This window comes from Furipterus horrens, unplaced genomic scaffold (assembly GCF_987537825.1).
Source record: "Furipterus horrens unplaced genomic scaffold, mFurHor1.1.pri manual_scaffold_2, whole genome shotgun sequence".
NCBI classification, from domain to species: domain Eukaryota; kingdom Metazoa; phylum Chordata; class Mammalia; order Chiroptera; family Furipteridae; genus Furipterus; species Furipterus horrens.
The window spans coordinates 159,475,001-159,501,193 of NW_028327172.1; the positions used below are offsets into that span (position 1 = coordinate 159,475,001).

General features: G+C 35.9%; 1 protein-coding gene across 1 annotated transcript in view; it reads right to left on the minus strand.

Moving 5' to 3' along the window:
• Positions 1-26,193, minus strand: part of LOC150019815 (putative ATP-dependent RNA helicase DDX10) — a 313,984-nt gene that overhangs the window by 245,762 nt on the left and 42,029 nt on the right. The window contains exons 10-13 of the mRNA XM_090266690.1: positions 19,694-19,795; positions 18,220-18,307; positions 14,979-15,067; positions 11,995-12,493 (exon numbers count right to left, since the gene is read on the minus strand). Coding sequence (XP_090122816.1) covers positions 11,995-12,493; positions 14,979-15,067; positions 18,220-18,307; positions 19,694-19,795 — 778 coding nt within the window. The remainder of the gene's footprint in view (positions 1-11,994; positions 12,494-14,978; positions 15,068-18,219; positions 18,308-19,693; positions 19,796-26,193) is intronic.

Below are 26,193 nucleotides of genomic sequence, written 5' to 3' on the forward strand. Positions count from 1 at the left end.
ATGAGATAGAAAATTCAAAGTGCATGGCAAATTACCGAAAACCGACAGATGTTCATCATTCCCTGATACTTCTTTTACAAAACGTAATTGTCTACGGAACTTTCTAAAAATAAGCTACCATAGTTCATTCCTATTTTAAATAATAGAGGGATAAAAGACATCTAAAACAGCACTCTCCTAAAATAGTTCCCCAGCATGAACTATATCAGAGTGAACTACAGTTCACTCCCCAAAGGCATTACATTATCTAATATCCATTTTTAAATCAGTCTTAAAACAATAAGCAATATCCATTACCTAGTATCTTCAATATAATATCTTCTATATAATATCTTCTAGAAATATACTGAACAATATCAGTATCCACAAGGACATTGCCAGTTAACTAAACAGAGAACTCCACGCAGAGAAAAATATTCCTATAATAAATTTCATTTAATGATTCTACATGAAATACATTTCTACTGTTAATAGTATTTTTAGTTCTATATATAAGTAATCAATTCATTTCTACAGGGCATTGTGCTTGACTGACATAGCATGATTATGTCAAATTATAACTGGACCAGTGATATCAGTGTATGGTTTAGCATTGTTCAACTCTTCAGATCAAAGCAGAATACTGAGAATGTGGAAAATGCTCTATTAACTACATTATAATAATAAAAGCAAATTTGTTTCCTGATATTACACCTGAAGTAAATGAAATGCATCACTTTTTCTTTCTACAATAGGTCCTGATTCAGAAAAAATCCTTATTTTTCAGCAACTACCTCAGACACTGTCTGGCCACAGGACTTACAAAGCTGTATCATCCTCATCTGCATATGTTCCTATTACACTTCATCAAGCGAAAACAGTAGCTCACATAAATTATGCTCCTTCTGTGTACACAAAATGAGCTAGGTGCTTTCTATTTCTAATCAACATAACTCTGCCAACTATACACGTAGTTATTGGCCTCATTTTACAGAGACAGACACTAAGACTCAGAAAAGCTACTACCAATAATATCATAACAGAAATAGCTCCCCATAGTAAACACATACTTTCGTGTGGCCATTGTTTTGCTCATTCTGTTCTCTTTGTTTGGAATGCTTTTCCCCCTTCCTATTAACTCCTATCTATTCTTTGAGGTGTAAGTTCCCCCAGGACATCTTCTCTACTACAGTGTCAGTATTAGAACTTTAAAACACTTGGTTGCATGAAGGAATAAGTGAATAGAAAGCCAAGATTCTGTACTAAAATTCTGGTTTAATGATCTACTAAATTAACTAAAGTATAAGCATCTAAAACTCACCAAGTATCTAGTACAGTCCCTGGCACCTAGTAGGCACTCTGTAACTGCTGCTAGAAGGAAATGGAAAAAAAGAAGAGTTCCTAGAAAGGAGAAAGGGGGAAAATGGGAAAATAAATAAAAAGCAAGCAGAAAAATCCCAGTGCCCATATATCAGAATCTTGATTTGGAACTCAATATTTTTGTAAGAGAATACTTATAAATAATAATTTAGTAATAATGTTAGTCTATGCTTTACCACCAACAATGATTTCTTGCAATATGTAGTAACAATTTCTGTGCAAAAATATAAGACTCAATGTAAACAGAACAGAGCCAACTATAAGTTATAAAGAATAATCTATGAGTATCATTTAAATCCTAATTAAAACTGACCTGTTTACTGTTAAGAAATCTTTAAAAGGATACTTACTGAGCTAAAATAAAATCAATCTATCAGTCTCATTTAAAGAACATATAAGGATAGAGATTCAAAATGGTGGCGGCGTAGGTAGAAGCTTCACTACCCTCCTCCCAGGACCAAGCTAGAATTACAAATAAATTATTAAAAATCATTCTGAATAATCAAGTGAAGCTTAGCTGGAGAGAAGCCTTATAACCAAGGACTCATGGAAGAAACCACATCACCACATCAAGACTGGTAGAAAGTGCAGAGGTGCAAGAGGGCTGGCTGGGCTCTCACAGATGGCAACTGAAGTTCTGAAGGGATATTTCAGTGGTCAGGTGGTTCCCCCTGAGAAGAGTGGGGGTCTAAACACACTGCTGGGCTCCCCAGCCTAGAGCACCAGAACTGAAAAAGGAACCCAAATAAAACCCCCGACTGTGAAAAGCAGCAGGGTTTCTGTCCACAAGGAGAGATGACTAGAGATGTAGATAGCCTCTTAAAGGGCCAATGCACAAAATTTTGTTTGCAGCCACATACCCTGGGCTCCAGCAGAGAGACTAGAGACACACGAGAAGAGACTGGGGGCAGGTGGCTCAGGGAGAGAGCTGAAGGGTCAGCTGCCAGGATCCCTGTACTCAGTCATCCACCAATACTGCAGAAGCCGTCTTTCTACAGCAAAGCACTTCCCTGCATGTGGCATCAGCCTACGCCCACCCACAGGACACCCTCTCACCCCACAGTGTAGAGCTTAAGCACTGGTGCTGAGGAGGACAGCTGGAGGCACTTTCACTGTTCAAGCCTAACAGACAACCTGCAACAGAAGGCGGATCTCTGGGAGCTCTGAGACTGCAGCTGACCCTCCCCCAAGGCCCCAGTGCTGGTAAAAGCTGGCCTTGTTGTGCAGCCTGTTCTTTCGGCATACACTCAGGCCCAGCAGTGGGAGTAGCACACTGTGCATTGCTGATAGCTCCAAACAGGTTGCATAGAGCCAGTCACAGGCAGCATCTGACATAGTATGCCTGCAACAACAAAGTCTTTGCAGACATAGCTAATACATAGAAACAAACACAAAGAGGTAGCCAAAATGGGAAGACAAAAAACCAGGCCCCAAGTGAGAGAACAAGAGAATTCTCCAGAGGAAGAGCTAAATGAAATGACAGCAAGCAATTTATCAGATATGGAGTTCAAAGTATTGATTATAAGGATACTCAACAGCATGAAAAAAGACATCGGAACCATAAAAAAGGACCAGTCAGAAATAAAGAATGCAACATCTGAAATAAATAATACACTGGAAGGAATAAACAGTAGGTTAGATGAAGCAGAGGATTAAATCAGTGACTTGAAAGACAAGGTAGAAAGAAACACCCAGGCAGAGCAGCAAAAAGAAAAAAATTTTTTTAAATGAGGAGAACTTTGGAAATATTTTGGACAACATTAAGTGTAACAACATCCACATCATAGGAATGTCAGAAGAAGAAGAGAGCAAGCAAGGGATCGAGAATCTATTTGAAGACCTAATGACTGAAAACTTCCCTAATCTGGTGAAGGAAAAAGACACACAAGTCCAGGAAGCTAAGAGAGTCCCAAACAAGTTGGACCCAAAGAGGCCTACACTGAGGCACATCATAATTAAAGTGACAAAGCTTAAAGACAAAATGAGAATCCTAAAAGCTGCAAGAGAAAGGCAGGTAGTTGCATACAAGGGAGCACCAGTTAGACTGTTATCTGATTACTCAACAGAAACATTTCAGGCTAGAAGGAAGTGGTGTGAAATAGTCAAGGTGATGAAGAGAAAGGACCTACAACCAAGGCTACTTTACCCAGCAAAGCTATCATTTAACATCAAAGGAGAAATAAGGAGCTTCCCAGACAAGAAAAAGCAAAAGGAGTTTGTTAACACCAAACCAGTACAGAGCAAACGTTAAAGGGCTTGCTTGAAGAAAAAGAAAAAGAGAAAGAAAAAAAAAGAAGAAAACAGTCTTAATGATAAAATGGCACTAAATACATATCTATCAATAATCACCTTAAATGTAACAGGCTTAAATACTTCAACCAAAAGACACAGGGTAGCTGAACTTATAAGAAAACAAGACTCATATATATGCTGCCTCCAAGAGACCCATCTCAGATAGAAAGATACACACAAAGTAAAAGTAAAGGGATGAAAAAAGATATTTATTTCATGCAAACAGAAAGGGGGGCAGGGGAGCTGGGTTAGCAGTACTGATATCAGACAAAATAGACTTTATAACCAAGGCTATCATAAGATACAAAGAAGGACACTACATAATGATAAATGGAACAATTGAACAAGAGAATATAACTTTAGTAAACATTTACACACCCAACATAGGAGCACCTAAATATGTAAAGCATATCTTAATAAACATAAAAAGAGAGATGGACAGAAACACAGTCACAGATAGGGATTTTAACACCCCACTGACTCTAATGGATAGATCTTCCAGACAGAAAATCAACAAGGAGTTGGTAACTTTAAATGACACACTGGATCAAATGGGTTTAATTGATATCTTCAGAGCATTTCACCCCAAAGTAGCACATGAAATGTTTTATAGGATAGACCACATGTTAGGACACAAAATAAGTTTCAATAAATTTAAGGAGATTGAAATCATATCAAGCATCTTCTCTGACCACAACGCTATGAAACTAGAAATCAATCACAAGTACACTGCAAAACACACAAAGACTTGGAAGCTAAATAACATGTTATTAAACAAAGAATGGCTCAACAACAAGATCAATGAAGAAATCAAAAGATACTTTGAAACAAATGAAAATGAGGACACAACAATCCAAAATCTGTGGGATACTGGGAAAGCAATCCTAAGAGGGAAATTCATAGCATTGCAGAACTATCTCAAAAAACAGGAAAATATTCAAATAAACACTCTAACTTCACACTTAAAGGAACTTTAAAAAGAACAACAAACAAAGCCCAAAGTGAGTAGAAGGAAGGAAATAATATAGAGCAGAAATAAGTGAATTAGAATCCAAAAAAATGATACAAAAGACCAATGGATCCAAGAGCTGGTTCTTTGAAAAGATAAACAAGATTGACAAACCTTTAACAAGATTCATCAAGAAAAAAAAAGAGAAAGGACCCAAATAAATAAAATCAGAAATGAAAGAGAAGAGATAAAACTGACACCAAAGAAATACAAAAGACTGTAGGAAAATATTATGAACAATTATATGCCAACAAACTAAACAAATTGAAAAAAAATGGATAAATTCCTAGAAACATACAATTTTTCAAAAGTAAATCAGGAAGAATCCGAGAATCTGAATAGACAGATTAGCTAATGAAATTGAAGCAATAATCAAAAAACTCCCAACAAACAAATGCCCTGGACCAGATGGCTTCACAGATGAATTGTAGCAAACAATCTGAGAAGAACTAACACCTCTGCTTCTCAAACTATTTCATAAAATTCAGGGAGGGAAAGGTCCCAAACTCATTTTATGAGGCCAGCATTATCCTAATTCCAAAACCAGATGAAGACACTACAAAGAAAGAAAATTATATGCCAATATCTCTGATGAACACAGACACTAAAATCCTCAACAATAAACTAGCAAACCGAATACAGCAATGCATCAAAAAGATCAAGTGGGATTTACACCAGGGATGTAAGGTTGGTGCAATATTCGAAAATCAATAAATGTGATTCACCAGATACAAAATGAAGGATAAAAAGCACATGATCATACCAATAGATGCAGAAAAAGCATTTGATGAAATCCAGCACCCATTTATGATTAAAAAAAAAAAAAAAAAAAACTCAGCAAAGTGGGAATAGAGGGAACACACCTAAATATAAAGGCAATATATTACAACCCACTACCAGCATCATATTCAATGGGCAAAAACTACAAGTGCTCCCCATAAGATCAAGAACAAGACAGGCCTGTTCACTTTCACCTTTCTTATTCAACATAGTACAGGAAGTCCTAGCCACACCAATCAGACAAGAATAAGAAATAAAAGGCATCGAAATTGGAAAGGCAGAAGTAAAGCTTTCATTATTAGCACAGGACATGATACTATACATAGAGAACCCTAAAGACCATCAAGAAACTACTAGAACTGATAAATGAATTCAGTAAAGTAGCAGGATAAAAAATCAATATCCAGAAATCAATTGCATTTTTATATGCCAACAATGAACTATCGAACTATCAGAAAGGGAAATTAAGAAAACAATCCCATTCATAATTGCTTCAAAAAGAATAGAATATCTAGGAATAATTTTAACCAAATGTTTATTGAATAAAAGACCTGTACTCAGAAAATTATAAGACACTGAAGATAGGAACTGAAGAAGATACAAATACATGGAAGCATATACCGTGTTCATGGATAGGAAGAATTAACATTATTAGAATGTTCATACTACCCAAAGCAATGTGTAGATTCAAAATAATTTCTATTAAGATATCAATGACATATTTCACAGAACTAGAACAAATATTTCATAATTTTATATGGACCCACAAAAGGCCCCAAATAGAAACAGCGATCTAGCGAAAGAAGAACAAAGTTAGAAGAATCACGCTACCTAATATCAAACAATACTATAAGGCTACAGTAATCAAAACAACATGGTTCTGGCATAAAAACAGACACATAGGTCAATGGAACAGAATAGAGAGCCAGAAATAAACCCACACCTTTATAGTCAATATTTGACAGAAGAAGCAAGCACATAAATGGGCTAAAGATAGTTTATTCAATAAATGGTGTTGGGAAAATTGGACAGATATGTGCAGAAAAATGAACCTAGACCACGTTCCAAATTCCAAATGACAGTAAAATCTCAGACATTGCTCGTAGCAATATTTTTTGTGATATATCTTTTCAGGCAAGGGAAACAAAAGAAAAAATAAACAGGACTACATCAAGCTAAAAAGTTTTTCCACAGCAAAGGAAATCATCAACAAAAGAAAAAACACAACCCACTGAATTGGAGAACATAATCACTAAGATATCTGATAAGGGGCTAATATCCAAAATTTATAAAGAACTTATAAAACTCAACACCAAAAAAAATTAAACAATCCAATGAACAAATGGGCAAAGGACCTGAATAGATACTTCTCCAAAAAGGACATACGGATGACCAATAGACATGTGAAAAGTTGCTCAATGTCACAAATAATCAAAGAAATGCAAATTAAAACCACAATATCATCTCACACCTCTCAGAATGGCTATTATCAATAAATCAACAAACAAACAACACATGCTGGTGAGGATGTGGAGAAAAGGGAACCTTTTTGCATTTTTGGTGGGAATGCAGACTGGTGCAGCCACTGTGGAAAGCAGTATGGAGATAACTCAAAAAATTAAAAATGGATTTGCCTTTTGACCCAGTGACTCCACTTCTGGGAATTTACCCAAAGAAACCCAAAACACTAATTCGAAAGAACATAATCACACCTATGTTCACTGCAGTGTTATTTATAATCTGATCTGGAAGCAGCCTAAGTGTCCATAAGTAGATGAGTGGATAAAACAACTATGGGATATTTACACAACGGAATACTACTGGGCCACAAAATAGAAAAGTTTACCTTTTGTGACAGCATGGATGGACCTGAAGAACATTATGCTAAGTGAAATAAGCCAGTCAGAGAAAGACAAACACCATATGATTTCACTCATATGTGGAATCTAATGAACAAAATGAACTAACAAGCAACACAGAGACAGACTCATAGGGAGCAGGCTGACAGCTATAAGGGGTGGAAGGGGTTGAGGAATGGAGGCACCAAGGAAATAATAAAAGGGACTCAAAGGCACTGACAACAGTGTGGTGACTGCAAGCACAGGGAGGTGAGTGGAGGTAGATGAAGGTATTAGGGGGATAAATGGTAATGAAAAAAATACAGTAAAACTATACAGTGCTATTATTTAAAAGGAAATTATAAAATGTGAAAGACAAAATTATATGCTTGGAGATTTCATTCTCATATTTAAGAAAATGTACTAAAATCATTTTCATTTTAATTATATATTCACACTCTTCTGTAACACTTTCCCCGCAGGTCAACATTCTCGACATCCAACAACCAATAAAATCAGGCAAAACATAAGTCTCTTCCTTATGGTGGGAGACCAACCAACATTGTCTTACTGCCTTAATGCTCTTCAACCCAACCAGGGTCTCTTCGACCCCTCTCTCTCATTGCTCCTCTACTCAGGATCCCTTTTCCATTGCTAAGGAAATCCGTTTCTCTGTCAATTCCATGACTGTGTCAAGAAGAGAAAGATTGTGAAAAGGCAACCTTCAAGAATACATTACTTGTACCTAGCATTCAGTACCTCTTTTCTCCATTCATGCCCAAGTCTAAAGAAGTAAACATCAATTCAGTATTCCAAGTGTCTTCACACTATAAGTAGACCAAAATTATTTACAGTGTTGTCAATTGCAACTACATTGCCCATTTACACAAAGCAAATTACACACAAATTATGGTAGGCAACAGGATGGAGTAGAAAGAGAATAGGACTTGGCATCACTCACTCTAGCACTGTGACTTTGAAAATTTAAATATACCTGCCTTTCCTGTCATGAGGACAAAATGAGAACTTCTGAGGAAAGTATTTGACATTTGACAAAACACCGAATAATTTTTTTAAATCTACGGCAATGATATTATTTTAAATAGATTTCATATAATCTGCAATCCAGTATGTTCCAACAGGCTCCAAGCCTCAAATGAGTTTGACAAATCTCCCTTTTCCAAGAGGGCAAAAGAAAAAAGATAATGAGGCCAAACTAATTAACCTATAACATATGTAATAAAAACAGTTTGCTTGGGCGACTGGTATGTTGTCCCTAAATACAACTATTGAAACAGAAACAAAAATACTGGAATAAAACAGCAGTGTCTGAAAAATCATTTAGTCTCTCAAGGGGAATACACTCATTTATATGTGTAAATGATAGTATCATTTCCCCTTTTGTGTATGGTTTGTTTGGTTCTCATTACTTTATAAGCCTTATCCTTAAAAATAAGTAATAAAGAAAAAAAGCAGCATGTGGTGATGATACAATGCAATCGTCGTCGTCGTCGGAAGCCGTCCGTCTCGAGAGACGATGGCGTAGCTTCTTGAGAGTCTATCTGCATCGCCGAGAATAGCTGTGCAGTCCGACTCAGGAGTGACACGGTATCTGTCTCCTCCCGTGTTGATTCGACATCTTGCGATGACGCTGGAGTGTCCTCTCCAGTGAAGCTGAAGCTACAGAGCCTGGGCAGGGTGATATGGAGGGTCTGCTGTTGCCCATGCAGCAGACCCCCCCTCTCTTCGCAGCTGAAGGATCCAAGGGGAAAGACAGAGTCAATACAGCTTGGCTTCAGGTGCGCCGCAGGAGTTGCTGGTGTTGACTACAATGTCAAACCGCCTTAGGGACTCCGGCTCCGGATTTTCTGTCGGGGTTTACTCCCTTAGCCTTTCCCCTGAAGAGGTATGCCGCAAGGCAGCGGAGGTTTTTTGGAATCAGAGTTTAATAATGTGTCATGAAACCTGCAATGAATGTGCTCTTTAAAAAATACCCCTGATATCAAGAAACTTGGAGATTAGGTTTACTCTCCATCCACAAGTTTCCTTTGTCTTCGTCTGCCTGGGCTGCCATACAAAAGTACCATAATCCAGGTGGCTTAAACAACACAAGTTTATTTTCTCACAGTTTTAGAGGCTGGAAGTCCAATATCAAGGTTCTGACCTATTGGGTTTCTAGTGAGGGCTGCCTCCTGACTGTGGATGGCCACCTTCTCACCACATGCTCACATGTCCTGTCCTTGGTGCATGCACACAGAGAGAAACTGCAATGCAATACTGAAGTATAAAATGCAAGAAACAAAGGTCAAAATGGAAAGTTCGCTGAGATTGTAGATGCAAAATCACACTAAAAAACAAATGCCTTGATAACATAATAAAAAATCAAAATAATGATAACTTGAGTAAAAATAAGTATTGATTTTGAAACCTCAAAGGCAGATAACAGGTGACGTTAACAAGACTAGATGAAGCCCCTCCCGCCTCCCCCAAATAGGCATTAAGCCTTTCTATTTCAGCTAAAGAATTAATCATTTCAGCTCTACTGTTTGTGTATAGTATTAGGGAATGTACAGGAACACATAGGGGAAAAAAATCCTTTATCAGCATCTCAAAATTCTACTAACTGCCCCAAAAGGTTACTCGTATTTGACACGTATGCCATAATACTTCCAATTTATTATATTTTTTAAAAGCATGCATGCCCTGGCCAGGTAGCTCAGCTGGTGAAAGCATCATCCAGATGCACCAAGGTTGTGAGTTTGATTCCCAGTCAGGGCACATACAAGAATCAAACAATGAATGTATAGGTAAGTAGAACAACAAAGTAATGTTTCTCTCCCACCCTCCTTTTTCTCTAAAATCAATTTTTAAAAAAGAGCATACAGGTATTTTAATACTTGTGAACATATTTTTAGCTAAGATCTTACATCATTATATTAGATACTTTCATTAACTATCTAAATTACAAAGCTTGGCCTTCACAGGCATATCATTTAGAGTCAAATAATGAAGATATTTATGCTCATGTTTATAAAAACTTCATCAATACCTTTTGAATCATTGTAAGTCAATCAGATACATCTTAAATAATTTCAAAATACAGGTTTCCAAGAATAAGCCTACATATGAATTCCATAATTTACAGCAAACAAAACTATCAAAGTAAAAAAAATAAATTTAGTAATTCACTCATTCATTCATAAACCATTTATGAAATCTGCAACTAGAGCTAGATATTGTACCAGGTCATGAACACACACTCGTCCTTAGGACATTAATTTCAAGGAATTAAGAATCCAGTAGGGAAGGCAGGCAAAGAAACAATTCTGTGTGACAAGGGCTACAAAACAAGTTAAAAGCCAGGGACAATATATTAATGTTTAAGGACATCCTGGAAATCAACAGGAAGGAGACCGATATCATAAGCAATATACATACACAGAAATTATACAAAGGAGGACCCCCCACCAAATAAACCAGTATTACCGTCTGGAGGGTGGGCCCCTTGTAGTACAGGCTTCCCCAACTAGTTGAATGTTCTAGGAGCCCATCTGTATCAGTGTACTAGATGGCATTGTTGTAAGAGGCTGTGTTCGGCTTCAGTGAAGTTTTTTTGAAATCTTTCAATGCATTTGCCCATTTCATGATGGGTGATTTATGAGCACACCTGCCCACACCACGCTGAAGGTTCAGCAGTTTTTGACCAAACACAACATGACCCCCGTGCCCCACCCTCCCTATTCACCCAATTTCACCCAGAGCGACATTTCTTTTGTTTGTTTCCCCAGATGAAAAATGTCCTCAAAGGGAAATGTTTTGCTGATGTGGAAGAGGTAAAACAAAAACTGGCAGAAGCACTAAAAGGCATCAAAATCTACAAGTTCACAAACTGTTTTGAGTGGTGGAAAAAAATGTCTCGATAAGTGTATTGCACCAAACGGAGAGTACTTTGAACGTGACTGAAGTTTAAACAGGTAAGAATAAATACACAATTTTTTATAAATAAATTCTGGGGTTTTTTGGGGTCCTCCCTTGTAAGTGACCTTTAAAAAGAAGTGCTAGCTTTCTATTTAAGATATTAGACTGGTGCCCAAATGTAAATGTCTCATTAAAAGAAAATTCATGATCTGGCTGGTGTGGTTCATTTGGTTGGAGTGTCGTCCTGCAAACCAAAAGGCTGTGTGTGGTTTGATTCCCAGGCAGGGTACATGCCTAGTTTGCAGGATCGCAATCAATGATGTTTCTCTTCCTCTCTCTCTCCCTCCCTTCTCCTCTACAAGCATGTCCTCTGATGAAGGTTTTTTAAAAAAGTAAAATTCATGTTTACAGAGATTAAATTGTTATAAGGAACATTTTTAATTATTTAAAACAGAAGTAGTATGTTAATAATCACAACGAAGTATCCTCACACCGTGAACCATGAAACCCAATCACATTCCTTGAGGTTATAATCATGACTCTGGCTACTTTAAAAACATGCATCAGAATACCAGTAAATGAGAAGATTAAAAGTTCTTAAGAGTTCCCAAATTTTAAAAAAATAAGAATTCTTTGGCACCTATCTCAATATGGAGGAAGAACGAGAGTTCACAGCGAAGAAAGTCATTTTACAAATTTCTCCTAGTTCTTGCTTTCCCACAGTGGCCCAAAGCAACAAAGCAGCACAATGAAAAGTGGTGGGAAATAACAGAAAACCTCCACTGGGAGTACACTTACCTGTAAAGCTTTATTCTCTTTCAGGTCCAACCCAAACACATTGTGCCGCTTCACTTTGAAGAAATCAGCATCAAGTCCATCTTCCTCCTCCTCTTCACCATCATCATCTCTGGCTAAGAACTGCATAGGACCTTCCTTGTTCTTCGGTGACTCATCAGTCGGTGATTCATCGGTTCTAGGGACAGAATCAGGTTGATAGCCTTTTGCTTTTCCCAGTTTCTCTTCTATTTCTTCTTCATCTTCCTTCTCTTCTTCTTCTTCATCACTAATGCCATTAGCCAGTCCATACTCTGTCCCTTCTGGTCTTTTCCCACCTTTCTGAAGGATGGACATTTTCTCATTGAAGTAGGCTCTAAATTCTTCCACTTCATCATTGGTGAGAGAGGGAGCCCTTGGCTCATTTACTTTATTATCTTGGCTCACTACCAATTCTTTGATGGGTTGTTTCTGCATTTTCTGAAGAAATCTTACCCGTGGTGCCACAGCAAGACCAAGAGACCTTAAATATGGACAAATAAAAAGTTGTCTCAATACACCAATGGCATGTTTATGGTTATTATGAAACAGTTTCTCAAGAGCTGATATCTGTTTTCAGAGCTTTTTTTCCAAAGAAAACGTTCTCTGAGATATAAAATCTTGACAGGTTAGATGATTCAAAAGGCATGCCAGAAATACTAAATACCTGTCATAAAACACTGAAGACCATTTTTCATTAAGAGGTTAACATGTTATAAAATAAAGAGCGTGAGACCAGAAACAAAAAAAAATTCAAGTGCTAGATCTGCCTATTTAACCCTTTCAGCCTCAGCTTCTTCAAGCATGGGACAAAATACCTCCAGACCTACCTTACAATTATTGTGGAGTTCTTACATACTAACCACATGAAAACACTTTGTAAAATGTAAATACTAAAGCTGGAAAAAGACATGACCACAAAAGGACAAAACAGTTCTCTGCAAAGAAAGAACTCCAGTATCACCATCCTCCCTTCAGTGAGACATAATATGACATAATCACTTCTCTTGAAAAAATTTTTAAACCAGCTTCTAAGTTCCCACTAATGGATTGGAAATCAACTCTTAAAGCAAGGTCTGCTATAATAAACACCTAACATTACAACATGAATCCACTGCCTTTTTCCTGTAAGATACAATTCACAAAAAGTGAGAGGTATAATGTATAAAGTGTAGATTCATAAATAGAACTGTTAAGGTTTAAATCTTGGCTCTGTCGCTTACTAGCTGGGTGATCAAAGGACTTTAATCTCTCTATACCGCAGTTCCCTCATTTGCAAAATGGTGTGATAAAACTGCCTACATTATAGGGTTTTTGTAAGAATGAAATGTTCATAGATGCAACGCACTTAAAATTTAGTGCCTCGTACATAGGCAGCCACTGCTGAGAACTTGTCATTATTACTGTTATAGGGGCTATGCATTAGGATCACAAGCTCATATCAAATCATTTCTCTCGGTGTATTACAATTACATTTATATGTCTCTCAGCTCCTAGAACTTGGAGCTCCCTTCAGGTAGGAATATATATTATACCTCTTTAATTTTAACAGCTAGCACAATAAACTGTGCATAATAGGTATTTGAAACATGTTTCTTTAGCAAAATAATTTTTAAACCTTTATTATATCCTGCATACACAGCACTGCTTTAGGTATCAGAGGCTTCTAAAAGAAATTATAGATCAAGAAAATTATATATCTATGAGTAAACAACCACAAAAATTAACTAAAAACACCAGAGTAAACTGTACCAATAATTTAGGCTCCAAAGTTAACTTTCTGCCTTTCCTAAGCATCACCAATAAAAAGCACGGGTCTTCAACTGTAAGCAGATGGCAATAAAATGTCCCCTACATAGGGTCTCACCATGTTAAAGACCTGTGCCCTCTTCTGTTTGCTAATATCTCAGCTAAGTCATTCAGAAAACCAGGGCGGAATTTCTTGGAGCACAAAAATTAGCTAATAACCTAAACCGTGATTTGTATTCAGAAACAGTAAAATTAGTAACTGGTACATAAACAAACAAAAATGTATTATCTATGGCATGTTGTTTCCACCCATTATCCAGAAAGTCAGTGGCCTTACTTCTGTTATCCAGCAATTTAAATGGTTCTAAAATGTTACAACTGACAAATTACCTGCTATACTATACTTGCAATCTAACGTGAAGAGTAGAAAGCAGCAGCTCACACAGATACAAGTTTTTATTAGACTAAATTTAAAGGTAAAAACACTCAAATTCCTGGAGAGGAGGCCAAATACACAGACTTAGCCTTAAAAAAGTACAAACAGTATTTCATCACAGACTGGGAAATTTAATGCTAAAATTCAAAGTACGATTAACCTCAGGGTGCTTCTATTGGATTTTGTCAATACTTTTTCCACAGGTAGAAACCCCATTGAAAAATGGACACTCCTCCTTTATAGCTAAAAAGGTTAGGAAAACATCCTGCAAACAGTAAGCCAAAACAAGACCAAGAGTTCCATTTTCATATAATAGTAACCTCAGTTACTAAACAGGGATATTTTCCCATGGTAACTATGAGTACCTATAAGAAATACCAAGACACAAAGGTTAGGCAAAAAGCAATATAGAATATTCAAAGCATGAAAAGAATTCTCTGTCGTAATCCAGGCCAGCATTTCAGAGAGTAAGAGGACTGCAGACATTGAAAGATTTCAAAGAATGCTTATCAATTACTCTCCATCTCCTTTAAGACCAAATTATAGAAAGCTACCAGTGCAACTTTAAGGAATTTATACTTACAAGTAAGAAACTTCTTCCTGATAAGAACTGATTGCTCAATTAGTTTTCCAGTTTATAGAATCTTTTTCTCTGCAGAATTTTCAAAGATTCTCTCAAGGTAAGGCAGAGCAGTTTAAACTAGAACTCTCACAGAAACACATTTCAAAGAAATTGCCTCTAACTTTGAGGATTCACAATTAAAACTATAATATGAATACTTACAGGGCATATTCAGGTATAGGTAACTTGCTCACATCAAATATTTCTTTATCCTTCATCAGATATACTGAACGTATATAGGAGACAAAACACTGTAAGACATTTAAATACATGACATAATAATAGTCAGAACTAGAAAAAGTTTAAAGCAAGATAAAATCAACCAAAGGAATAAATTCCACAGTAGTTGAGTATACCCCCCTATTCCCCCTCCCCCCCAAATAAAAACATTTTAGAGCTGTAATATTAAAAGAGTTTAAATGTGGGTTTCATCAAGCCAACTCAACATAGATTATCACCTTCTTAGCAAGTTATTCTAGAAGTTATTATCATTCAGTTCCAATATGATATAATGGGGGAAAACATACGCTTTGGAGTAATATGGGTGATAATCTGAGCTCCATATTTCACTTGCTGAGAAAGTGTCTTATTTCTCTGTCAGATCCCTCATATATCAAACAGAGATAACAGTATCTTCTACTATGAAAATTAAATAAGAAAATGCATGTAGAATACCGGGGCTTATCTTCTGGAATACAGGAAGTATCAATAAATGCTCATTACAGTAGTCCCTCTCTATATTGCGGTTCACTTATCGCGGCCTCACTCTATCGTGGAATTTTTTTAAATATTAAATTATTTATCGCGGATTTTTTGCTATATCGCGGGATTTTGCAGTACTCTATACGTATGTTGTTAAAGTTACGTAGGTTTAAGAGTGTAGAATATGTTTAAGAACATACATAGTGTTTATAAAAGTGTGGGAAAGGTTAATAAGGGAGTGGGAAAGGTTAATAAGGGACTGGGAATGGTTTATAAGTGTGTGGGAAGGGTTTATAAAGCCTTAAAATATATATAAATACTAAAATAAATGTAAAGTTCCTACTTCGCAGATTTTCACCTATCACAGGGAGGTCTAGAACGTAATACCCACGATAAGTAAGGGAATACTGTATTAGTAGTAATTACTGTAGTAGTCAAAAGAAAAGTTTTCGAGCAGAACACAATTTTACTGTATCTAATTAAATTCAGCTTAATAAAATCATGACAGGAACAACTTTACTCCTAAAGTTTATTCATTTTCTATTACAATTTCAAGCAATCTGTCATCATGCAATATATTCTTCTGTTTAGTTTTTTTTTAACTATATGCCAAGAGCTATACAAATAAAAAAATAAACATGGTCAGTTTGTATAATAAGCAAGTAACAAAGATTATAGAACACTCTAAGCAGACATTTTTTAGATCTTAAAATTAATTTTTATAAAGTATATTTAATTTCCATTGTATATGTCTAAACTTCACATTTTCTCTAATTTACACTAATCCTCCCTTCAAACCATTTACATGACTCCTCATACCATTTTTCCCTGTCTACATAGCCATGAACATGAATGGCTCCAGTTCAAGTATAATTTTTCCCCCTACAATAATCTACAAGAAATCATGCAAGCTGCTTATCATTTTTGTTCTATCCAGATTAAAACCAAAAGCTAGAAAATCACTTCTATGAAACTGAAGGCTTGCTGCTGCTGGCAATACAGTTAGCCATTCTGCTAAGCCATGTGTGAAACCTAATAAATCACATCATTTATTTCAATGTGCTATTCTATAATCTTTGTTCTGGAAGGCTTGTTTTGTGGGTTGCACAAACTAGTGAAACAATATCCTTCCAGTGTTTCATATTTCCCAATTCATAACTAAATGACCTCCTAGGTATGCGGTAAGTCACAACATATCAGAATTTATGTATATTATTTTAAAATGTGCATACTATTTCAAAAAGCTTTTTTAAAAAAGATTTAACTCCTAACTTAAAGTGTGTCTGCTAGACAAAACACGTACATTCCCAAATACATGCCCAAAAGGTCTAAAAAGGTGTTTAAAAGGCTTTTCATTAGATTTCAGGTAAAATGAGCTTATAGAAATACAACTTTGCATAGTTCATTATTTGATTTTCCTATATTGTGGAATTAATTTCTCCTGAGGTTATCATGAAGTTTTGAAGAAAGGCAGACCTGAATTGGAATCTGTGGTCTGCCACTTAATAGCCATGTGGCCCTGGACAATTTTTAGCTTTCTCAAGGTACTAATATACTCATCTATAAAATCGAATCAGTATCACCTACCTCACAGGTTGTGGGGAAGATTAAAAATTCACAAATCGCCACATAAAAGTCATGTCATAGCTAAAGTGCCTAGCACATAGTACACATTCAAATTTCAGCTTTCATCGTGTTATTCAAAGCACAGCAATGATAACTTGATAAAATATAACATAGCATCTTTAAGTGTAAGAAAGATCTGCTCTTTAAATGAAACTTTTTTGCTAAAAATATCCAGTTTCAAAACCATAACACAAAAGCTTGACTACTGACTATTTTTCTTCTTAAGCGCTTCTTCAACTAGGATGCCCTTTCTATATCTCCTCTATTGTCTTCCTCCCACTTTATCTATCTGCTGAAAGAGAATCCAACCTCTGAATTCCTACTCTCTCACTCATTGCTGATATGTCATGGTAAGTGCAGATGTAGATGTGGTATGTAGATCTCATGACTGTGATATAAGGAAAAGAGTGGTGTAAATGAAGGGCTTTATAACAGGGACTCAAATATCAGTGAATTCCAAGATTGGATAGCTGTACTCACAATGCCAATTAATTTCACATCTTCCTTTTCAAAAGAATCTACTGCTGGGGACTCTAAGAACTAAAAAATAAGTTTAACTAAAATTAACACTTCGTTTTACATTTGCTAATCAAGAGAATTTTGAAGTCCAGAAAAGTAATTTAGCAACATTGTTATATTTATAAATTAAAATCTCAGTCCTAAAGACGATTTAGCAAAAGTGTTATGCTTTCTAGAAATTTAAATATAAGAAGAGACATTAATCTTACAGTCAAGATTGAGCAATTGAGTTACTGAAATTTTATTGAAGAAGTCAGAAATTGGTAACTTTTCAAATAGACTAGAAATCAGGTCACTATGCACGTAAAAATCATCTTTAAGAGGACTTCTTATAGACAAGTAATAGACATTTTCCAAGGTTACTACAAGAAATATATATATATATATATATATATATATATATATATATATAATCCATTAAAAGTTAAAAAATAAACTAATCTTACTTGAAAATTATACTACTTGAATACCTGAGGCATAACCATGCAACCAGAAGTAATAGAAATGATGATATTTAACTTTACTACACATATGCTCTAATTCAAAAATGACTTACCCTTTGGGCTCTTTCTTTTAAATCTTGATCTTGAGCTAAAAATGACTCCAGTTGTTTCTGGACCTCTATAAGTTTTTCTGGATTGATTCTTTGTAACAAAAAGATAAAGGTTAAAATAAGACATCTCAATTTTGGAAACTGAAACTTGTACACAGAATTTTCCTGTTTTCCTTAGTAGTTTTAAATCTGTAACATTACTTATTTCTCATCTATGAGCCAGATTAAACTGAAATTACACTAGACAGATATCTGACTCTCTTGCATATTATTAATAAAACAGGAAAAAGAAATGAAAGGTCAAAGACCTGTAAGCACTCATACTGAGTTAGTGAAAGATATTAAGGTTAATAACACAATTAGCACTGTTAACTTCTTAAGTCTATAAAGTTAGAAAGCAGCCTTTTGTGAGAGATGATGAATCATCAATGAAATGGAATAAATGAAATCTAAAGTCATTTGTATATTTCCATTTTCAGTCAAATATCATAAAACCAACTTCAAATAAATAAGTAGCCAAGGGACATTGCTACTGTTTTCCTTTTCTGAATATTAGGCATAATAAGAACTGTTCCTTAACGCTGTCCAGTTAGGCTACAGAAATAAATTAAATTCTTACAAGGATATGAGTTTCACAAAAGAAACCCACTCGTTTTCCTCATTTTAAACTGAACCACTTCGTTCACACAAGGCTGAGGTGATAATAGGTGGTGACAGATGAGGTGGTTTTAGTTAGTTTTTTTTATTACAGTAAATTTCAAAATATACAAAGGTAGACAACTTTCACTCAGATTCAAAATGACCACCTCACACCCAATCTTGTTTCATCTACACTCTTTCCCATTCCTGCCCCCAATTAAACAACCTTCCCAATTATTCTCCTCCAAATAAACACCAGGGTGTTTCAAGGACCCCAATACAAGTGAGCCTCTGTTCAATTCTGCTACCATGCAACCTAAATATCTTCAATGACAAGGGAATACAGTCTTCTCAAATGGACAAATAACCCTAAAAATTTTCATCCAAGAGGTTTTCAACCATCAATGTCTCTTAAAGCCAACAAGTTCTATTTTTTTAATTATTTATTTATTTGTATGTTTATTTATTTATTTATTTTTAGAGAGAGGGGAAAGGAGAAAGAGAGGGAGAGAAACAACACTGTGTGTTTGCCTCTCACTCGCGCCCCCAAATGGGGACCTGACGTGCAACCTAGTCATGTGCCCTGACTGGGAATTGAACCAGTGACACTTGGCCCACAGGCTGACGCTCAATCCACTGAGCCACAGCAGCGAGGGCAACAAGTTCTATTTTTAATCTTATTTTCTCCACCAACAGCCTTCAGAAAAAGTTAAAAACAAACAAAAAAGTCACAAGCCAAACAGCAGAACAGATTAGAGGGATACATACATAATCAAGCACAATAATTTCATACCTTCATTCCCCCAGCAATAACATCATGACACAAAGTAGTTCTTACCTGATTTCTTTCACAGGCACTTTCTTCTGGAGAAGCTGCTGTACCATCCCTTTTTCTTCTGAGGGAAGCAAAATTAGTAAAGCTTCACCATCCTCTTTATACCTAAACATAAAGCAAAATCTCTTCTACATCAATGCAATCTACATTTCATAGTTTAACAGTTTGATGAACAGGCAACATGTAAGCAAGCTCACCTAATTAGTAAATATTAGGAATACCATTTTATTTAACTTCTGTGACAATAGAAAATTGGGGCTCTAAATATCTTTTTTTAATTTTCACCACTACTTATAATACCTAGTGACTTTGTGGCTATACTACAATAGAAGATCTAGATCCAAAGGAACAAATCAATAAAACAGAATTTCTTAAAGAACTCTACCTACAGCAAGGAGACAATTTCTCATTCAAGCCACCAGAGCAGTGATTTTCAACTAGTGGGTTGCGGTGCACCAGCAAGCCATAAGAATTTTTAAAACACGCAATACCTAAATATTTAGTCAGGGGCACTGACCTCTTTTTCCCTTAAGACTCTCAAATTTTCTTAAAGGACAAAAACCAACACAGCAACAGCTGTCCAGCGTGGGTGAATCAAAATTATGCCTAATTTTTGTCAGATTGGCAAAAATAATATTTTTTGTGTGTATGCTGCAGAATTTTAGTAATTAGTTTATGTATGCTATGTGATGAAAAAGGTTGAAAATCGCTGCACTAGAGTGCTGTAATAAAATTAGTCATTTAATAAAAATGAAACCCAATACAATAAAGAAATGAATCATCTTCCCAGGGACCTGAAAAATAAGAAACAGATCTCTACCAGGTAAAACACTTGCCTCCAATCTATGTACTTCTTTTCCCTTACCTAGTAAAATCTTATTTCATGCTGTACCATCAGAAATGTCTACATATGCAGGCTACAAGGCACCCACAGTTACTTAAGCTTCTTGTGCTATGTGAATACAGATTTCCCTGATACCTTAGTGTCAGCTATTACATCAAGCAGCAACACAATGGAATTGGGTATTTGTGGAAATTTTTTAAAGACACACACAAAAAAGTAATCTCAAAGCACTCTTCTCAGGTTCATTCCATAAGAGGGGCAAGTTTTTATAGTTAACCAAATAAACTATTTACTGAGAAACTGTGCCAGGGATAAACTGAAGAACACAAAGAAAGAGAAGGTGACTATCCCCATCTTCAGAGACCTAACAATCCAGTTGACACACACACACACACACACACACACAAAAGCAAGAGATCCAAGAAAAAGCCCCCAAATGGTAAATGAGTGTCAAAGGACAACTACAAGTAATAAATGCCATGAACTGAAAGTGAAAGAAACTACTCAGTGTTAGCCAGAGGGGGGAAAAAAAATACATAGCAAATGGAATTTGAGGTAAGCCTTGAAAACAGAAAGGAAAAAGCCAAAGGGGGAAAATGGCATAAACAAAGAAATGGAAACCAGAAAATACAAGGCAAACTTAGAACTAACAACAGGAGAAACCCAGCTGAAGCCAGTATATATAAGTAAGCAGCAGGAAAGAATGCTATAAAAGTACATTACAGTCTGGTTTGGGAAAATCCTTGGATGCCTCTGTAGAGAGAGAGTGAATACCACCATATGTAAGCAGAATTTTATTACTGAACACGGGAGGGGAAAAAACTTTGTTGACTTATTCTTCTGCACTATAAAGACCGAAGGGCAATTTTTACCTTGCATGTTGACTTTTTTCCACTTCTACAGATAAGGTGAAACTCCAGTATAATACCTTTACAGAAAGAAGTAAGGGTGTGTGCGTATCCCTATCTATACACAGACACATAGAAAAGTATGAAATAAATCAGGACTGTTAAAAGTTTTAAGTTAATTCATATTTCTTGTTTAAATTAAGAGGCCACTATATACCAAGCAACAAAATAAGAGTAATAAAACAGGTGTAGTTCTGGCTGTCACAGAGCTTAGACTATCACGGACGGACAGACATTAAAACCAGTAAGTATCGGTAAAGTGGTGTTAGTATTAGAGCAGACATACAGGAAGCAAGAAGATCATATAAGGGAAAGTTCTACTGAATGTAGTCTAGGAATCAAGAAAACTGCTCTAAGGATATGACCTCAATCTAAGAGCTCAGACCTAAAGAACAATTAGAAATTAAACAGTATGGAGAGTCAATTTTCAAGGAGGCAAAAGCAGCAGTTGAGAGAGTTAAGTTTTATCTTCTTTATGCTTGTTTGCTTTTCCTAGGTTTTCTAAATGCATGTGTATTAAAGAATAAGGCTGAACATACACAGGGTGGGCAAAAGTAGGTTGACAGCTGTGAGTGCACAAAACAAGTTTATTCTTCTATTATTATTTATTATATTATTTTACCACATAAACAACAGTAAACCTACTTTTGCCCTACTAAGTAGATTTCATAACCGAAAAACTAGTAGCAAATACCTCCCTCATTGTATTTTAATACAGACTAGTATGACTCAAATGTTTCATCTTTACTTCCTATAAAGAAATATGAATTTAAAGCATCCCCCTAAGCAGTGTTGGACTAAACTAACTGTGAAGGCAGGAATTATTAATATATGAAGTAGTGAGGCAACAGCCTGAGCAGACAAGATATCTAAGAGACATCACAATTTCTGAAGCTCTAAGATTTTACCAGGGACTGGTTCAGCAACAAAGAGGACGGAGATACTCCTGACCACATGCAGTACACTTCCTAAAATGCCCTCAAGGCAGCTACACTTACGGTGAAGTCAGTAAAAGGCTTATTTGGTGTGGCCCAAAAAACAATCAGGAAGGATGAAGATCAGTGGATTAAGGATAAACCCTTTTAACACCCTATATTCAAATTCAGAGATGGAGAGAAAATACATAGGCCCCCACTCTACACAGGGCCAGAACTGTGGCAAACAGGTAAAGGGAAAGCTCTGTGATATCAAAAAGGCATCCTCTAAAGGTCTCTGATCTTCAGATTGACTCATAAGCACGAATCGTAAGTCAAATAGTCTTATCTACCCATTCATGCTCCCAGGAAGAATCTGGGAGATTCAGTCACGATGAAAGTCACAAGAGGGCCATATCTAAACCTTTTAAAACTATAGCTAACAGAACATATATGTATATACATACACACACAAAGGCTGCATGAGGCTAAGACAGACCACGACGCTGAAATTTAGAAGAAAAAGATTCCCAAAGGAAAATGGGGAAAAAATGTCCAAAGTTGAATCCCACAAGGAAAGTATCTAATAAAAAGATCACTAACCCTTTTCTCTATTTTACATCACACCCAGCTTTTCCCAGAAACAATGAAGCACAGAATATCTCCCACACACCAACACCCGGTAAGCTTCTATTTCAAAAATAAAAGCTCTTTTAAAAAGAAGGCATAATCACATTTCACTTTTTTTTTAATGCTTACAAGAACAGTTTATTTACCCATGAGCTAGCTTTCAGATTTCAAAAGCAATATCCAAAGCCCAAGGCTAAGTATATGTATAAAGAGAAATAAATGTTCTTTATAAGACCTACATTTTAAAACTCCATATACTAAGACAAATTATCTTAAGAAACATTCTAGGCATCATATAAAAAGCCTAGAATCTGAAATAACAAAAATCTCATTTTCTCCGTCAGTATTAATACCATGTTACATTTACACAGCTCTTTAGAATTTATAGAGCTTCGTTTTACATTAATGTGCCAAACTTAAAAGCATCCAAACAATGGAGGAAACAAATAAAAAATAAAGTTTCTGGAAGGTCAAGAAGGGGAAATAGGGTGTTAGGGGGGAACTGATCACTACATATCAGAGATTTTCAATTTCCAATTCATTGCTTTTTTCAACTATACCAGGATTCCCTCCAGAAAGAAGGATGCTCACTAGATTGATCATGATTGTCTGCTATCTGGAAACTTGCCTCTACAACCTAGAGTTCACTAGTATTTCTAGCTAAAATAGGAGATCCAGACCTTTGGCTTTTGGAGCAATGGTAATTCTTCCTCTAAATAACCTTGAAACAGACTATGGCCAGAGGAAGAGAAAAAAGTCTTGCCAATCTGGCAATAGTTTGCCATCTACCCAAGGACTATTAGCCCTCAATTACTTCAATTCAGATTCCCCAACACAAACTCCATTCTAGCTGTGTCTTAAGTGTCCTTTAATTTTGCTCTTTCCTACCTCTATTGCTGTAGCGTGATCTGGCAGTGTTCACAACTGCCTAGCCACCCTCAGTTCCCCAAGCCTGCTTCTCCAGGTTACAAATTATAAAAGAATATACAGTATTCCCTCAATTATTGCGGGTATTACGTTCTAGACCCCTCGCGATAGGTGAAAATCCGTGAAGTAGGAACCTTATATCTATTTTAGTATTTATATATATTTTAAGGCTTTATAAACCCTTCCCACACACTTATAAACCGTTCCCAGTCCCTCATTAACCTTTCCCACTGGCTTATTACCTTTTCTACACTTTTATAAACACTACTTATGTTCTTAAACATATTCTACTCTTAAATCTATGTAACTTTAACAACATATGTATACAGTACCACAAAATCCCGCGATATAGCGAAAAATCCGCAATAAATAAAAATATAATATTTTTAAAAAGCTCACGATACAGTGAGGCCGTGATAAGTGAACCACTATATAGAGAGGGACTACTGTAGTTAGAAAAATTCCATTTTTATAATTTTTTTAAAATGTACTAACATACTGCACATGAAAAATATTTCTAGGTGGTAGAATTTGGGTGTTTGTTTTGCCGCTGTCCAAATTTTGTAGAGTGAATAAGCATTACTTTTATAATAAAACTTATTTTTTTAAAGTAAAAAACTTTATATGCTTTTAATAATCCACACCTTTTTTTCATCACTCTTACTTCATTAACACATCCTAGTACTACTAATTTTAGCATATTTCCATATTCTGACCATTACCTTTGAAGACAATGTACAAATTTGTCTTCCGTATCTAACATATGCACCATTTATACCTAAAATCTGGTCATTAAGTACAGGTCCCCGTATAACACGGTTGTTAGGTTCCTAGCAAATGCTGTGTTATGTGAATCCATATTATACGAAACAAAGAACTAGTACAAAAAGAAGGGTTAGTTTCCAAAAATTTTAAAAACATATCATTATATTTTTATAATTAAGAAAAATATCTTTATTAAAGCAATTTTCATCAAAAGTATTACATATTAATATGAATTAGGTAATGTTTTCTTTGTGATCACTACTAAGCTCCATTAACCAAATGTGTTTCCCTTTTGACAAGATATTCTCATCCTCTGAACTTTCTTCAGCATTATCTTGATTTCTATGCTCTACTTTTTGCAAAAAATCTGTTATTTTAGATTGCTTGCTTTTAGCATTATAAATTTCGTTATATGGTGCTAAGCACTTTTGAAGTTCTCTCTTAAACTCTGTGCTCCTTTCAGTGCAAGGATCTTCATTTAAGAAACATGACTCTAACTGTTCGGCTAAGTCTAGGCCTTTCTTACACTTTTTAGAGTAAACTGATAGGACATACATGCTCGAATGAAAAATTTTAAATGAGTTATCTTTTACTCTTAAAAGCTTTTATCACATTCAGTATTGTACAGGGATGTCCCTAATTTCGTGTTATATGGGAGTTCTCCCCAATTCTCTAACCATGTTGGAGGGAAACTGTATTATGGAAAGCACCGTGTTATACGTGGGATACTTGTATTTGGTGCATAAACAAACGAACCACGAAGAGTTGCATTACTACAGCAAATTTCGACCAGTAAGCCACAAGAATTTTTAAAGCATACCTGACTATTTAGTCAGGGGCACTGAACTCTCTTCCTTCAGATTGTCAAATAAAAAATTACAACAGCCAACACAACAACAGACTTCTAGTGTGAACGAATCAAAATTATACCTACTTTTTACTCAGATCAGCAAAAAAAATTTTGAGGGAGCGTGTCGCGGAATTTTAGTAATTAGTTTATGTGTGCCATGAGGTGAAAAAAGTTGAAAATTGCTTCATCAGTATATAAAATACTGAATTTGGGGTCCAAAGAACTAATTTTAAATCCTAGTTGTACTATTCATAACCTTGGATAACAAGTCATTTTATCACTATATTTCACATTTTTTATTGGTAAGTTATACAATTTGAATGATATAATCTAGGTCCCTTAAGGATCTAAAATTCTATTCCTGCAACTACTAACACACTAGTCACTGTTCAGAACACAAGTCTAATCAAGAGGAAGAGAAATGGAGACAACTGTCAGTCACATGTATTCCACAGCCCTTCTTTTTTCCCCTCCCTGTTTCTCCTGTTCTCCCTATGCCTCAGCCTTACCTGTGGCAAACAGCCCCAAGATTCCTGCCACTGTGGAAGAACAGTGCAGTCAGCCATGCAGACAGACAGCCAAAGGAATCAGAGTCCAACTGTTCTGTTCCTCCTGCACATGGTACAAAGGAAAGCTTATTCCAGGAAAAACGGTATCTTTGGCTC